Source organism: Vicugna pacos, chromosome 19 (genome assembly GCF_048564905.1).
Source record: "Vicugna pacos chromosome 19, VicPac4, whole genome shotgun sequence".
Taxonomy (NCBI): Eukaryota; Metazoa; Chordata; class Mammalia; order Artiodactyla; family Camelidae; genus Vicugna; species Vicugna pacos.
In genome coordinates this window covers 25,857,246-25,874,021 of record NC_133005.1, presented here as the reverse complement: position 1 = coordinate 25,874,021, position 16,776 = coordinate 25,857,246, and the positions used below count along the sequence as shown (strand labels likewise).

The following is a 16,776-nucleotide window of genomic DNA, read 5'->3' as shown; positions in this document are numbered from 1 at the left end:
GGACAGCTTAGAAATAGCCTGGGAACAGACAGACAAATGAAAGGGTGTGATGTTTTCAGAAACTGGGGAATGGTCCAGTGTACCTGGAAGACAAAGCATGTTTAGGGGAGTGGCAAGAGGTGAAGCTGGAGAAACAAGACCCAAATAGTGAAGGGTCTTGTTTGCCATTGGAGTTCGGACTTAATCAGATAGATAAAATAGAACCATCAGAAGTCTTTAAAGAGGCTTGCCACAATCTAAACTGTCTTTTAGAAAGATCCTTCTGGTACTTCTGTAGAGGATGGACTGAATGGGAGGAGGAGAAGGGAGAGGCTGCTTAAAACTCCTGGTGAGAAATGATGAGAGTAAGAACTGCAGTGATGGATGTTCCAGGGGCGGATCAGAAGGGCGTGGTGACCGGTGGAGGAGGCTGGGAACTGGAGGGTTGGAGAATAGCTGCAGTGTTCCTTCCTGATCTTGGGAGCAAGTATTCTAAAACTCACAAGTCCCTTCCTTAGCTTTGAGCCACTTCTTCTCCCTTGGGCCTTATAGTTAGCTGCTCCAGACAAGTAATTACTGATCTCGGGCAATTAGGGCAGGAGGTGGCTTTGTTTATTTCACTCCCTGGCATCTCCTAGGGGAGAGAGAGGTGAAACTCATGTGTCTGTTTTCACCATATTTGTAAGAGTGGATGAAGTTGGAACATTGTTCCTCTTTTGTTAACAGACACATGGGCCTCTTCTCACTTCCACCACCAATCTCTGTAGAAAACAATGTGAAATTTAAAAGTTCTTTCCAGCTTTTCCCCTCTTTGTTGGTTTCCCACAAAACATCATTCAAAATTTTGGCCAACTCAAGGAATCCTGAGCCCACCCTAGCTGCTGGGCTCTAATAGCACCTTTCCCACCACTGCCATTTCCCTATCTCAGAGCTGACCTGGTTCTGGGTGTGCCTCTGCTGGTAGCACAGCTTGGCTGGGCATGATCTCTCCCTGCTCAGTCATATTTATGAGTACCCTGGGTACGGGACGTCATGCCTGGAACTGATCCACATAGTGAAATGGTCCATCCCATGGAGCTCTGTCCTTGGTCTTTTACTTCCAGCTTCCTCCTTTCTCTGCCTTCCTTCCACTTTCTTTCAACCAGGGATTGTTTCTAGCTGGTGAGTTTCCTTGGTTTGAGGAATGGAGCACTAAAAGTTCTTTCCTCTGTACTTACTCTGCTATGAAGTAGTCACATTCCTAACCCTCCTTCTTCCAAGATGGCTCTTAGATGTTTCAAGTACAGCTCTTCCTCGACTTATGATGGGGTTATATCCCAGTAAACCCACTGTAGGTTGAAAATATCCCAAGTCAGAACTGCATTTAATACACCTAACCTACTGAACATCACAGCTTAGCTTAGCCTAGGCTACCTTAAATGTGCTCAGAACACTTACGCTGGCCTATAGTTGGGCAGTCATCTAACACAAAGCCTATTTTATAATAAAGTGTTGAATATTTCATGTAATTTATTGAATCTGTACTGAAGGTGAAAAACAGAATAGTTGTACAGATACCGAATGGTTGTTAGTGTATCGGCTGTTTAACGCCACAGTCGCATGGCTGGCCTGCCACTGCTTCCCAGCATCACGAGAGAGGATACACTGCATATTGCTAGCCTGGGAAAAGACCAAAATTTAAAATCTGAAGTATGATTTCCACTGAATATGTATCACTTTCATGCCATCATAAAATCTAAAAATTATAAGTCAAACCACTGTGTATAGACCACTTTGGTGGGCAGAAAGTCCTATGGAACATCTTCTGTTTGTTTCTTGGAGCTAGGCTGGGAGAGGGTAAAATTCCTTGGACCGAGTGGAGTGAATTATTCCTCCTTTTATGAAATACCATTGAGAGTATGTCTTTTGTTTTCAGTAGAAGTTGACCTCACACTAGTAAAAGTGACCATGAGCACTGTTATTTAATGAAACATTATCATTGTAGATACCAGCCTGAGACCAGCAACTGAACTCTACTGATCTGTGGGCCACTTTAAAATCTTCTGTAAACTGAGTTTTCTCTAGCATTGATTTTAGGGTACTTTATTGTCTTAAACCATCTGAAATGGAATTGCTACGTGGTTTTTTAAAAAAGAGATCAGTTTTTTCTTATGACAAAAACAAAGCGTGTTCATTATAGAAAGTTTAGAAAATACAGAGAAGCAAAAATGAAAAATCATCCATAATCCAACCACTCAGAGGAAACCACTGTGAAATTTGTGGCCTAGCCTTTTCGTCATTTTTTTTAAATGTATTTATGCATTTTTTCAAAAAAGAAATTATAGTATGTATCTCTTCTATAATCTTCAGTTAATAGAATGTTATAAACATCTTTCCATATCATTGAAAATTCCTTATAACATCATGTTTAACAATCTCATAGTGGTCCATTTTACATCCATTAGGGGATGGGTACATCTCAATAAAAATTAATTTATTTTAATTTGAAAAAGTAATAAACATGTGACCTGAAGGCAGTACATAAGGAAGGGGTGTTATAAAAATAGTGGTGGGGTGTTGCAACAACCAAAGGGATAGATTTCACAGCTCTGAACAGCATAAACAATAATTGTAGGCATTATCAATTGGTAAGTTAAATAGGACGTGGATGTTAGTAGACTTGATCCTTTTATTCATCTTTGGGCTGAAATTTTGTTAAGTTTTTCTGGGTCTGAAAATTTTTATAAGAAATATACCAGTGGTGTCTCAGTTTGCGGAAGGTAAATGGTTTTGAGTTCCTGGGTTTTCCTCATCGGAAATCAAACCACGAAGCTCTGACTCTGTGAGTTTGCATAGCACCTTGTGCACCAGGAGACATTTGGCAAGTGATTATTTGGGCAGTTATGGGAAGTTTCTTGTTTTGGGGACTCACTGAATCTAATCCTAATTGATGTGGCTGGATTATTCCATATATTTATTTCTTTTTACAGGTAGTGCCTTCCTCAGTGCTATCTTTCTTGCCTTAGCAACATACCAGTCTCTGTACCCACTCACCTTGTTTGTCCCAGGACTCCTCTATCTCCTCCAGGTAAGCACTTAGTGATCAGAAACCAACACTCAGGTGACATTTAATACTTGGCCTGGTCCCTGCTTGGGGGAAAGAAGAGCAAAACTCATTGAAGGCAATGGGACTGTATTCCCAATGCACACTCACTTGCTTCTATTTAAAAACATAAAGACAGAAACTTGACTGACTTTAAACAAAGTGGACCTAATGATCATTACATTCTAATTAAGCTTATCATTGCAAATGTATCAGTGCATTTCATTTTCACATTTGTAATTGGGATCTACCATCCAACTTGCATTCTCCTTTTCTCATTTTCTATTCACAGACCCTTCTCTGAGCCCATCTCTTTAACTTTTTTGTATAACAGCACTCACCCTGTACGGTTCTTGCAGGAACTAAATGTAGTGGGTGCACCTGACATAATACTTGGACCATAGTGGGTGATCAGTAATTTAATTGAAGAATGCAAACTGCTGACCCTGAGAACTTACTATATCTTGGGCACTATGCTGAGCACTCTACAGGCATCATCTCATTTTAACCTCAGAAGAACTTTACAGGGTAGGTCATATTGTTAGCCACATATTAGTCCAATATTAACCATACTAGACAGATGAATTGCAGCTGGAATGTTGGGCGATTAGGTCACTTGCCTGAGGTCGCACGGCCAGCAAGCGACTGCTGAGATGTGAGCTCAGGCAGTCTGATGCACAAGCCTGCTCTCTCACCATCTGTCTTTTCTACTCAAATAAAAGTACACACATCTCAAGAGTGAATAACTGCTTGTAGGTTCCACATGGTCCAAATCCATTCTTAGAAGAGAAACGTTTCTTGAAAGCATACTGAGGGGAGCGCCAGGATTCAAGCCAAAGAATGTCTGATTTCAGAGCTTTTGTTCTTCATTATAAACACTATTGCTAAAACTGAGAGGATACCTTCTTTTATTGAAATAGTCATATGATTGTCATTTTAAGTGACTTCATAGTATATCTTTGCGTTGATGTGTACAGTGATACATGGTTAGCTTGGTCTTTCTCCTATTTGGGGAATTTGAGATGTGTGCTAGTTGTCACTAATATAAATAGAATAGACATTTGTTTTTCTTTGAGTTATTTCCTTAAGGTGTGTTCCCCGAGCTGAATCACTGGATCCAAAAGTGTGAGAAGTTTATAGTTCTTATTATACAAGACCAGTTTACCAGAAATCCTGAGCCAATTTGTAGTGCCACCAGCAGTGTCTAAAGTGAAGTGAACCACTTCTTCCCAGGCAGCCAGCCCTGGCTTTTCAAATTCAATTTATGATTGCTAGTTTAATAGCTGTATCATTATACTATGAAGTTATTTTACTTTGATTTTCTTTCTAGATTCTTGTTGAATGCAAGCAGTTTTACACGTAACAGTGTGCTATTAGTATTTTCTTTCTGATTTTTGAATTTTTTTTTTTTTGGTATTTTCTTTCTTACTTCATGTTTACAGTTTATTCTTTAGAAAGTTTGAGCTCTAAGAAGAATGCATGCAGCCAGAATTTTTATGCAACTACTTATCAAATAAATACTATAAAAATATATTTACTCATACACATGAGCTGACCAAAAAAATTTTAAATGGTTTGTTAAGCCAAACACTGAATACTGCCTTATGTAAAATAACTTTTGTTTAAAACTCAAAGACATTTCCTCGTAACAACAATGGACAGTACAACTGAGTCATGAAATCAGGCAGCTCAGCCAGTTACTTTATTCAGTCCCTCCCTCTCCCAGTAGGTACTGAGCAGCTCTCTTTCAGTCTGCTGGATACTGTGGTAGACTCTGCAGATACAAAGCAATCGAAGGTTGCCGAGCAGGGGAGTGCCGCAGGAAGACTGCTCTGGCAGCAGCCTGTGCCCTGGATTGGAGTGAGGAGGAGCTGAGGTTGGAAAAGTTTGGATCAGTGTACGAGGGCTTGACTGGAGGCCCAGACCACCAGTGTCATGGGAAGTTGAGAGATGAGACACTAGATGCAGAATTCTAGGAGGCAGAGTTGGCTGTGCTTGACAGCCATCTGGAAGTGGTGAATAGAACTGGAAGGAGTTTGAACCTAAGGACCCATTTTTGTAAAATTTAAAATCCCATCTCATACTATACTTACATGTTTTTATGTAAGCATATGAAGTGGCCTTGAGAGGCAGTAGGGCTTTATGAGTCATGGTAGTATATTTGGAAAAGCAGTCCAGTCACGTCCAGCAAATAAACCCACTTGTTTAAATATGAAGGAGGGAACAGAAGAGGAAATTATCTTTTAGGACTGAGTTCCTCAGAAACCATTACATGGACCGTTAGGTCTGATTTTCACAGAGCTCCATAGGCTCCAAGGAGAGAAGCTGGTCATAATGAGTGGAAGCCACAGGCAGCCCAGTATAAGGCAGTTCTGGGACAGCATGGGATGTCTCAAGGGAGGTGAGTTCCCTGTGAATCACAGTGTTTAGGCCACAGACTGAGTGGCCACTTGTTGGGGAGTCTTAGCAAAGCTGTAAGTGTCAGCATGGGTAGCTGGACCTCATAGTCTTAAAAATCCTTTCATCAAGTTGAGTTGGATTTGATACCCACAAGGAAGTGATACATCTGCTCTTGACATTGTATTTTTCTCAGGGTTTTTCGAGCCCTCCATAGGCACATACTCTTCTCTAGGAAAGGTTATGTAATGTAGTATATATGGTCACAGGCTTGATTGGGGCGTCTTAAGATCAAAAGCAAAGTAGTCTTAAAGACTAATGGTACCATGTCAAAAGAACAGTGGAACCAGCCCAAAGGGGCTCCTACTGGCTAAATTTAGTGTATTCTGAGCATCAGAAGAGTAATGACTGCAAATAATTGTAAAATACTGAATAAGTAAAAATCTATGTGTCCATAGTGATGCTCAGAAAAGGGGGGAGGAGAGAAAAAAAATGCATATGCTATCATTAGATGTGGCTGTTTTGTCAGTTTCTTACTCTGAAAATCAATAATTAAAAGGAAAGATCTAAGCAGTTAAAAGGAGCTTTTAAAAAGAGCGATAGTTCTTCCCTAGTTGATGAAGGAAAACTCTTCACAGAAAATTGCAGCTTGTAGCTGTAAAGAAGGATAGAATAGGATACCACAAGTGAAATGACAAAATCTAGCAAAGATCATCATTGGTGCTAAAATCATTAGATGAAAGATTTTGAAGAACAGAATATTTGCATTTGCAGGTACCAAAATAGTACCCCCTCCCACCTCTAAATTATTTGCAGATAGCAAAGGGGAAAATACATCTTTACAAAGGAGTGCTCTGGCAGCTACCACCTTAACCAAGTAATCCATGTCAGCATCACTTCTTATGTTGAAACAGCCTGAGGCGATATGCTTCATGATGTGCAGCAGTACAAAGTACACAACATCCACTCTGAAGTATTTTCATCCAAAGTGTTAACTTTCATTAAGTCTTTAGATCTGACTTCTGGTTTTTAGGAAATATAAGAGCAGAAGAACAAGTTAAATGGCACCATAAGGAAACAATAAAACAATGAGGATGTAGGACAGCGTATAAGCCAGCTAGTCTGGTTCTCTTCAAAAAGTCAATGTCATGAACTAGAGGAAGTAGGGGGTACTGTTCTAGATTAAAGAGACAATAACAGAACGGAATGGGTGTATCTTGATTGGATTCTGGTTTAGAAAAGAAGAGTTACAAAGGATGTTGTGGGACATTTAGAATAGTTTGAAGATATATTAGGTATTAGATGATGATAAGAAATTATTAACTTCTTGGATGTGCTAACAGTATTCTGGTATATAGGAACATGTCTGTTTTTAGGAGCTGCATGAAGAAGTGTTTTGAGGAGAAGTGCCATGATGTGTAGAAAATTCATACACACAGAAAAGCTTATATACGGCATGGTGTTAATATTTAGTCTAGGTGAAAGATATATGGTTGATTATTGTATTATCTTTTCAACTGTTCTGTATTTGAAAATTTTATAATAAAAAGGAGAGAAATGGAATACAAGCCCTGAAGTTGTCTTAGCTTGGATTATGATTAGCTCTCTGATCCTAGGAAGTAACTACTTAACTTCTCTATGCCTCATCTATAAAATGGAGATAATATAATATTAGCTACTGCAAAGCATTAATTCATGACAAGTATTTAGAACAGAGTATGATGAGAGTTCAATAGACAATAGTTATGGTTATTAGTAGTCAGATGTTCATAGGAAGGATATGTCACCAGTCTGGAGGTACGTGGGGTGATGAGGAGAAGAGAAAATAATTCATTTTCTAGAGTCAGAGGAACTGTAAACATTAGTTTGTACTTACTCCTTTGACACTACAAATCTGCCTACATTCTGCTGGTGGAATTTCTAGAGGGTACAAAAGGCAGGTGGTGGACAAGCTAACGTCTGATCAGTGCCAGGGGCAAAGCTGTTTTTCTCTTTCCTGTGTGAGACACAGAAAGGCTTCAGGATCAAAGGCAGGGGATGCTGCATCTGGCTCCCTTGTGAGTCACTTCTGAGAATGGTAGTTTGAGCCCATCTGGTGCCTTCCCCCAACTTTACTCTTCCTCTGACCTTGGCTTAGGGCCTAGTTTCCAAGTGAGAAAGAGACTTAAAATGTTATGATCTGATAGCATGTAGAATAAAATAGCCCTGAAGTGCACAGACCAAGAGACTACAGTGAAAGATATGCCAAGTACATAGGATCTCAAGGCTGAAGCTGTGAAGCTGACAGAGAGAGGTTCATGGTGCAGTCAGGGAAGTTTCTAGTCCCCTCTCTCCTTTTGCTTGGGATTCCTTAGGTGGTTTGAGGTCCTTACTTTCTTTGAAAGAATGTGAGAGAAACCAGAGGGGCATACCTTGTGAGTGTTCTGATGGTTTTTGTGTTAAACTAATCTGACCCCTCTTGTCTTTGAACTGAGAAAGTTAATCTGGGGGGAGGATATAGCTCAGCGGTAGAGCACATGCTTAGCATACACGAAGTCCTGGGTTCAGTCCCCAGTACCTCCATTTAAAAAAAAAAGAAAAGAAAAAGTCAATCCTGTGGTTTCTATACTTCTGGATTGTGGAGCAGGTCATGTGATACTAGCTTGCACTAAAGAAGCCAAACCCAACCAGGTCTTTCTTGATAACTGGGCCCTTCTCCAGGCTCTCCTTGGGGCCTTATTTAGAATTTTCACATTTTACTCCTCTCGCCAGCAATGTTCTGTTGGCTCTCCTGCTTCCAGGAGGGTGCCAAGGCAGAGGTGGCAATGCTATTAATTTCCTTTCTTTTTAGAGCAAGTGAAAATGAGGGTAAGAGGTTGATCATAAATTTGCGGTAAACTTTCCTACCAATTTTGTTGCCTCTAATACACCTAATTATGTAAAATATATCTCCTGAGTCTCATCCTGAGATTCCAAGAACTTTGGTATAAAAACTTTTGTTAGATTCCAGTTCTCTTTAAGAGGTTTTTCTGGTAACTGACTTTTTCCTTTTTTCACCATGTCCTAGAAAGAAAATGGTTTCTGTATGGAAAATGCTTTTCACCCTAGTACTTTAGAGAGTTGGTGGGGGAGGGAGATAAGTATACATTTCTCCCCTTCCTTATTATAGTTTGGTTTTTCCTGAAGCAGTCTGAGAATTCTCTTACTTCCCTAAATATTTTTATATATTAGGAACAATGTGATTTCTGGGCTATAACTACATACTGGTTAAAATTTTCAGGTTGAGGGTATACGTAGCCTAAGCCCACAGGTGTAGTTTTATTTAATTGCAGCGTATAAATATTTCACTAGTTGTCAACATTTGAAATTCATGTTAAAAATTTATATTTTTGGCTTCTTTTGAAAAATTGGAGGATCTGTCTCCTTTGGACAAGTCATACCCTCTTTAGCTTACCACAGTCCCCATACTTTACGTCAATCACGCTTCACTCTTTAGTTACCTGTCTGGCCCCGTAGGTATTTGAATATATATGTATATACGTGTGTCTAACTTTCTGTCTATCTGAGTTTTGTACACTTAAATGTTTAGAAACAGTGACCAACCCAGTATCAGGGAGCATCCTTGGGGCTCAGATTGTGATCTTATAATACTATTTTTACCCATTAAAGGAAACTGTGGTTTCTTAGAGAAATAGCTGATTCTAGGTTTAGGGCAGGATGATCCTGGAACATTGTGATACCAGATAACAAGGAAACTATCAAAGGCTCCTGGGTCATCTCAGAAGGACTCAGGATCCAATTTGAAGAGACTTCCACTAAATAAAGATGGACACTTTGAGTTTCATTAGGATAAGAATTGCCATGGATTGATTCTCAAATACATTTAAATCCAGGCATTCATAGTGACATTAAAAAGGAAAACTAATTGGTCAGATTAGGAGAATTGACAGGGAACCAATTCATTACCTTGAAAACTGGATAAATAAAAGGAAAAAAATGAGCATTTATCCTGCCTTTTCTGTACCACTAGGTAATCATATATATATATATATAGGAGAGGAGAAGTGTCTCGTTACAAATTTTTTGAGTATGCAGGTGTGGAGAGGGCCATAGGGTTGATCAGTTTCCTCTCCCCTCATATCTGTTACCAGTAATGTTATCTCCAGCTTAATTCTCTTGGCTTCCCTTTCTCCTTAGTCTTTACCATGGAGTTACGATGTCTGTAGTTTATTTTAAAATACTTCTGCGTCGATCATCTGATATTTTACATGTGCCAGTTCATTTCATCCTCAACTTAAGGGGCAATGAGGTGCTTTAATGAACCATCCATACTCCATGGTGCTCACCTAGCTTTATATCAGGAAAGCCGCACTCCACAGGTAGCTGCCATCAGTGCTGCTGCTCTCTATAGCTTGAGCTACATCTTTGGTAGTTAATGTCAGAAGCAGATTGGATTTTTATTGGTGAGATTAGTTGAACATTAGAAGTCGGCACTCACTGGTGAAACTGAGATATTGAAGAGAAGTGGAAATGGAAAAAAAGAAAAAAGAAAGACTAAAAAAAATGGAAATGACTGAAATATTTTAGATACTTTCTATACTTGCATGAAGAGGGAATAAGAGTTTAGAAAAACCTGTAACTTCTTCCCTTGGAGGTGGTACCTAAGGCTTAATTCCTAACTGATCCTTTGTCTAGCTTTCTGTTAGGAGGCTACTGGTTGCTTGATGTGACCTCCAAGGGCAACAGAACCCTGCCTCTGGGATATTGTCATTTCTGCCTTGAGTGAAACTTTCTTGCAAGTGGTGATTGGAACAACTTAAAGGGGAAAGAGCTGGGACCTAATCGACCTTCTAGAATAGTTTGTGTAAACTGTTGTGTGCCTGCTTGCTAACGAAGTTTTGATTAATAAAGGTTGCAAAATGTGTCAAAGTCTAGTCTGAAACTTGCTTTCTTTGCAGTGAGATTCTAGAGGAGGGGCTAACCCTTACCCACCTCAAACTTTTTCAAGGCAGCTGGTAAAGAACCTCTGAGTTATACATGACCAAAATAGCCACTGAATCACACACTGAATGATTAAACTGGTTAAATGCATGTTGTGTGAATTTCACCTCAAAAAAAAAATTCTATACTATCATTAGCTTATTGCTCAAATTCTTCTAGCTTTGACCATTATGAGTTCCTTCAGATTGGCCCCTGTATTCTTTTGACAAGTCCCGTCTATTTTGAGCCTTTCCTTCCTTTCTTTCTAGTACCACCAGATGTTCCAGGCTCATCTTGTATTTTCCCTGCCCCAGCCCTGGAATCAGCTACTTCTTCAAGGACTCCTGGCCTCTTTTGTTGGGGATGCTATTTAGAAACCAAGGGTTCTAGGTATGCTTATTGTTACTGGGGTATCATTGCTTCTGGCAGACAGAGCTAGGGAATATATGTATGCATACTAACCTGTACACACACACACATATTTAATTGTTTATACTTCTGTTTGTTCATACTGATACCTCTGATCTCAGTGGCGTCTCTGTTTATACTGATATACTTAACGATTTCCGTTCAACACTATAGGGTTCACTTTAGTCTCCCTTTTTCTTGTTTATAACTTCTTTCTCTAACAGTAAGAAGTCTAACTTTCATTGTCTACAATATATTTGCCTATTTGTTTAATTCTAGTATTCACATAAAGTAGATCTAGAATTGTTGTGAGAAATACCCCTGTATGAGATACATTTACTAATTTGATTATAACACTTGTGTACTGTTCTTTTTGTCTTTAGCTTAAGTGTTCTGTCATTACTGTTTCTCACCGTCACTTAGGTTAGCTCTTTTCTTCCCCCATATGGCCTTTCTCCCCCCATATGGTTATGTATTTGTATGCAATCATGTATTTGTATGTATTAATGTGTTGTATGTATTTGTATGTATTCAATGTATATGTATATATACATATAATATATATTATGTATTGTGTGTGTATATTCAGTGTGTTTACATAATATGTATGGCTATTAATTTGTAATCTAGTTAGGTTCATTTACTACTGTTTGTGTTCATTTTGGATTTCCCCCTACATGCTGGTTGATTTTAACTGTGGTATGTGAAGGGATTATGAAACATTACTGTGGTTCTAAGAGGCATCTATACAAAAAGATATATTTGGAAAAGTATTACTCTGTCCTCATCCCTGCTGTCTTGCTCTTTTCTTTCTACTTCTTTCCCTATCACCCTAAGTAACTATTCTCTTTAGTTTCTGGTTTATCCTTCTTGTATTCCTTTTGTGCAAATGAGCCAATACATGTATATTTCCTTCTGTCCTCTTTTTCTTATATGAATAACATACTCTAGGTACTCTTTTGAGCTTTGCTTTTTTCATTTAGTATTACTTCCTGGAAATCACTACCTATAGATACATAGAGGTCTTCCTCATTCTTTTTCAAGCTGCGTAGTCCTCCATCGTGTAGACACACCACAGTGTATTCAGCTTCTTCCTATGTATGGGAATTTAGATTGTTTCCAGTATTTTGCAATTACAATTAATGCTTCATTGAATAACGTTGTGTATATGTATTTTTGTGTTGTTAGAGGTATATATCTTCAAGGCAGATTTCTAGAAGTAGAATTACTGGATCCAAAGGTATATATATATTGCAATTTTGGGTGTTTTTTTTTTTTCAAATTTCCCTCCAGAAAGACTGTACAGATTTTCTGTTCTCACCAGTAAATTATGAAAATGTCTGTTTTCCCACAGCCTCACTAACAATGTGCTGTCACATTTTTAAAATTTAAAATCCAGTCTGATTGTGAGAAATGATATCTCAATGTTGTTTTAATTTGCATTTCTCTAAATATGAGTGCGTTTGAACATTTTTTCATGTTTATGGTTTGTCCATTCCACAACCCCCCCTTCATTTTTCTGTTGGATTTAGGTCTTTTTTCCTTCAATTTTTTAGAATATTAGGAATATTAACCCTTTGTCTACAAGTATTTTCTTCCAGTTTTTCATTTGTCCTTTGACTTTGTTTATACTGTTTTTCTTTTAACAGCTTTTATTTTTTATCAAGATATGCTATACAGTTTACCTATTTAAAGTGTACAATTAAAGAATTTTTATTATATTTACAGAGTTGTGCAGCCATCACCACAATCAATTCTAGAACATTTGTATCTCCCGGGAAGAAACCCCATACCCATTATCAGTCACTCTCTGTTTTTCCTAAGTGTCCCTCTCCCCTCCAGCCCTAGACAACCACTATTCTGCTTTCTGTGTTTGTAGGTTTTCCTATCCCGGAGATTTTATATGAATGGAATCATGTAATATATAGTCTTTTGTGTTTGGCTTCTTTCACTTAGCGAGATGTTTTTAGAATTCATCCCTCTTATAGCATGTATTAGTACTTCATTCCTTTTTATTGCCAAATAGTATCCCATTGTGTGGATATGCCATATTTTATTTATCCACTCACCAGTCTAGAGACATTTGGGTTGTTTCTACTTTTTGGCTATTATGAGTCATGCTGCTGTGAATATTTGCATATCTGTTTTTGCGTGGACACGTATTCTCATTTTATTTATGGTGTTTTTAATATGTAAAACTTTTCATTTTTATTACCTCTGGATTTTGAGCTTTTCCCTATATCAAGGTTAAAGACAAATATACAGTGGCTTTTTTTCCCTACTGCTTCATGGTTTCATGAAAAAAAAATTTAGATTCCTAATTCATTTGGAATTTAGTTCTTGTGAATGGTGTGAAATATAAATCTAATTTTGTCTTTTTCCAAGTTACCAAATTGCTCTGACACCATTTATTAAAAAGTCCACCTTTACCCCAGTGATATGCCACCTTTGGCATATACTAAGTTTCTCTAAGTGTTTTGGTCTAATGCTGAACTTCCTATTTTATTTAACTAGTCTGTCTGTTTCTGTGCCAGTATTGTACTATTTTAACTATAGAGGTTTTTTTAGTATATTTTAATGTCTGATAGGACTAGTTCTCCCTTTGTAATTTTTCCTTGTTTCTGTTTTCCTAGCTATTCTTGCATGTTTATTTTTCCATGTGTACTTCAATATCATCTTACATAATTCCATAAAATAGCTTATTGGCATTTTTATTGGGATTGCATTATTTTTCAAATTATTATTTGAATTTAAAAATTAACTTAGGGAGGACTGACATCTTTATAATGTTGAATCATCCTAAACAACAACAGGGGATACCTGTCCATTTGTTCAAGTCTATGTTAGTGTCTTTCAGGAGTGTTTTAAAATTTTCCTTGAATAGGGTTTGCACATTTCCTGTTAAATTTAACTCTAAGTTTGAATTTCTTTGGTGTTTTCTCTACCATTGTGTCCTCTAATTGTTTATTTGTGCATATGGAGGCTGTATTTTTTTTTCTTTCCAGGGTTGTTGAGATAAAACTGACATAGAGCACCATGTATTTAAGCTATAAAGTATAATGATTTGTCTTATGTACATCATGAAATGATTACTACAATAAATTTAGTAAACATCCATCATCTTATATAGATACAAAATAAAAGAAAAAGAAAAACATTTTTTCCCTTATGGAGAAAACTCTTAGGATTTACTCTCTTAACTTTCTTATATAACATACATCCGTGTTAATTATACTTATCATGTTGTATGTTACATCCTAATACTTATTTATCTTATTTTGTACCTTTTGATAACTTTCATCCAATTCACCCTTCCCCACCCCCCACTTCTGGAAACCATAAATCTGATCTCTTTTTCTATGAGTTTGTTTGTTTTTGAAGTATAATTGACCTGCAACACTGTGTTAGTTCCTGGTCCACAACATAGTAATTCGATATTTCTGTACATTACAAAAGGGTCACCATGGCTATTCATATGTTAATTTTATACCGTGCCACTTAACAGAATTCTTTTATTGTGTATTATTTTTATCATGACTTCTTGTTGTTTAAGTCTCGAACTGATAAGAGTTCTTACCTGTAAGCTATTTCTGATACATACATCAATAGCTTTTCTTATCTTGAACAAACCTTGAATTTTTAGAATAAACCAAACCTGGTCATGACACAAATTTATCATGATCTTTTCGTGTGTTGCTGACTTATATTAGATAATATTTCACTTAGCATTTTTGCATTTGTGTTGGTAATTGGTTTTGATATCAAGCTTATATTTGCTGTGAAAGAGTTAATGTAAAATTAGAATCACCTGCTTCTTGAATGTTGATTGAACTTTCCTGTAAAACTGGCTAGGCCTGCTCTTTTCTTTATGGGAAGAATTTTCATTACTAATTTAATTTCTTAAATGATTATAGGACCATTCAAATTTTCTATTTCTTCTTGAATTAGTTTTTTCCCTGATTTTTTTTATTTCATACTTTCAAAAAAGTTGAAAGACTAATGTAATAAATACCCTTTACTTGGATTCTCCAGTTATCATTTTCTGTACCTCTGTAGATATATAGACTTTTTTTTTTCTTTTTTCCCCTGACTCATTTGCAGGGAAGTTACAGACAACAAAACACATCCATCCTAAATACTCAGGTAACTCTTAAGATATGGAGCATTCTTCTACCTAACCACACTATTACTAGCACACCCAAGATTACCTTTCAGAGATTATTGTCTAATATATACTCTCTCAATTGAAATTCCCCAATTTATACATGACTTTAATAGCTTTTAGGGGGAGAGGTGGGGTTCAAGATCCAATCAAGGATCATGTGTTACATTCCACTGTCATCTCCTTTATCTCCTCCACCGTTTTTTTTATAACACCAGCATTTAATTGAACCATTTAAATTATTTAAATTTTCCATAGACTGTGTCCATTTTGCCTCAGTTTTTAAATACTTTTTAGTATTTAAAGTATTTAGCATACTTTTTAATATTTTGTTTATTAACCCTGATGCAGCCATAGAGTTATGTCTCCTTTCATATCCCTAATACTGTTTATTTTCTCTTTGCTTTGATCTGTCTTATCTAATGAGATTCATCAGTCTCATCAGTCATTTCTAAGAGCTTCTGGCTTCTCGATTACTTATATATTTCAGGCTCAGTTTCAGATCACTGCAATAAAGCAAATATCACAGTATAGCAAGTCACACAAATTTTTTGGTTTCCCATTGCATCTAAAAAGTATGTTTATATGATAGTCTTTTAAGAGTATGATAGCATTATGTCTAAAAAATGTGCATATCCTAATTTAAAAATCCTTTATTGCTGACAAATGCTAGCCAACTTTTGAGCCTTTAGTGAGTCATAATCTTTTTGCTGATGGAGGGTCTTGCCTCGATGTTGATGGCTGCTGACTGATCAGGGTTGGAGTTGCTGAAGTTTGCAGTAGCTGTGGCAATTTCTTAAAATGAGACAACAATGAAGTTTGCCAACAAACATCAATGGACTCCTACTTTCACAACAATTACTATGTAGCATGCAGTGCTGTTTGATAGCATTTTACCCGTGGTAGAACTTCTTTCAAAACTGAAATCAGTCCTCTCAAACACTGCTTTATCAACTAAGTTTATGTAATATTCTAAATCTTTTGTTGTCATTTCAACAGTTTTCACAGCATCTTCACCAGGAGTAGATTCCATCTCAAGAAACCATTTTCTTTGCTTATCCATAAGAAACAACTCTTCATCTGTTCAAGTTTTATCATGAGATTGCAGCAATTCAGTCCCACCTTCAGGCTCCACTTCTAATTCTAGTTCTCTTGTTAGTTCTACCACATCTGCAGTTACTTTCTCCACTGAAAACTTGAAGCCTTCAAAAGCATCCGTGAGGGTTGGAATCAACTTCTTCCAAACTCCTTAATGGTGATATTTTGACCTCTTCCCATAAATCACCAATGTTCTTAATGGCATCTAGATTGGTAAATCCTTTTCAGGTTTTCGATTCACATTGCCCAGATCCATCAGAGACATTGCTGTCTATGGCAGCTATGGGCTTACAAAATGTACTTCTTAAATAATAAGACTTGAAAGTTGAAATGACACCTTGATCCATGGGATGCAAAATGAATGTTTTGTTAGGTATGAAAAACAACGTTAATCTCACCATACGTCTCCAGAATTCTTGGGTGACCAGGTGCATTGTTGATGGGCAGTATTATTTTGAAAGAAACCTTTTTTTTTAAGCAGTAGGTCTCAAAGTTGGGCTTAAAATATTCAGGTTGTATTTTTATTACGGATGTTGACTAATTGCATTACGGCCAGAGAATAGGATCTGTATGATACAGATTCCTTAAAGTTTATTGATACTGCTTTATGGCCTGGTTCAGCTGCATAGTCAGCTTTTATAAATGCCCCCAAATGCTTTAAATGAATGCAGATTTTCCAGGTGCACTGTTT

At 37.2% G+C, this 16,776-nt stretch overlaps 1 protein-coding gene across 3 annotated transcripts in view; it reads left to right on the top strand.

Moving 5' to 3' along the window:
- PIGU (phosphatidylinositol glycan anchor biosynthesis class U) overlaps positions 1-16,776 on the top strand; it is a 99,066-nt gene that overhangs the window by 59,954 nt on the left and 22,336 nt on the right. For all 3 annotated transcript variants that reach the window (XM_072944058.1, XM_006202628.3, XM_072944059.1), the window contains one exon: positions 2,949-3,046. In XM_072944058.1, coding sequence (XP_072800159.1) covers positions 2,949-3,046 — 98 coding nt within the window. The remainder of the gene's footprint in view (positions 1-2,948; positions 3,047-16,776) is intronic.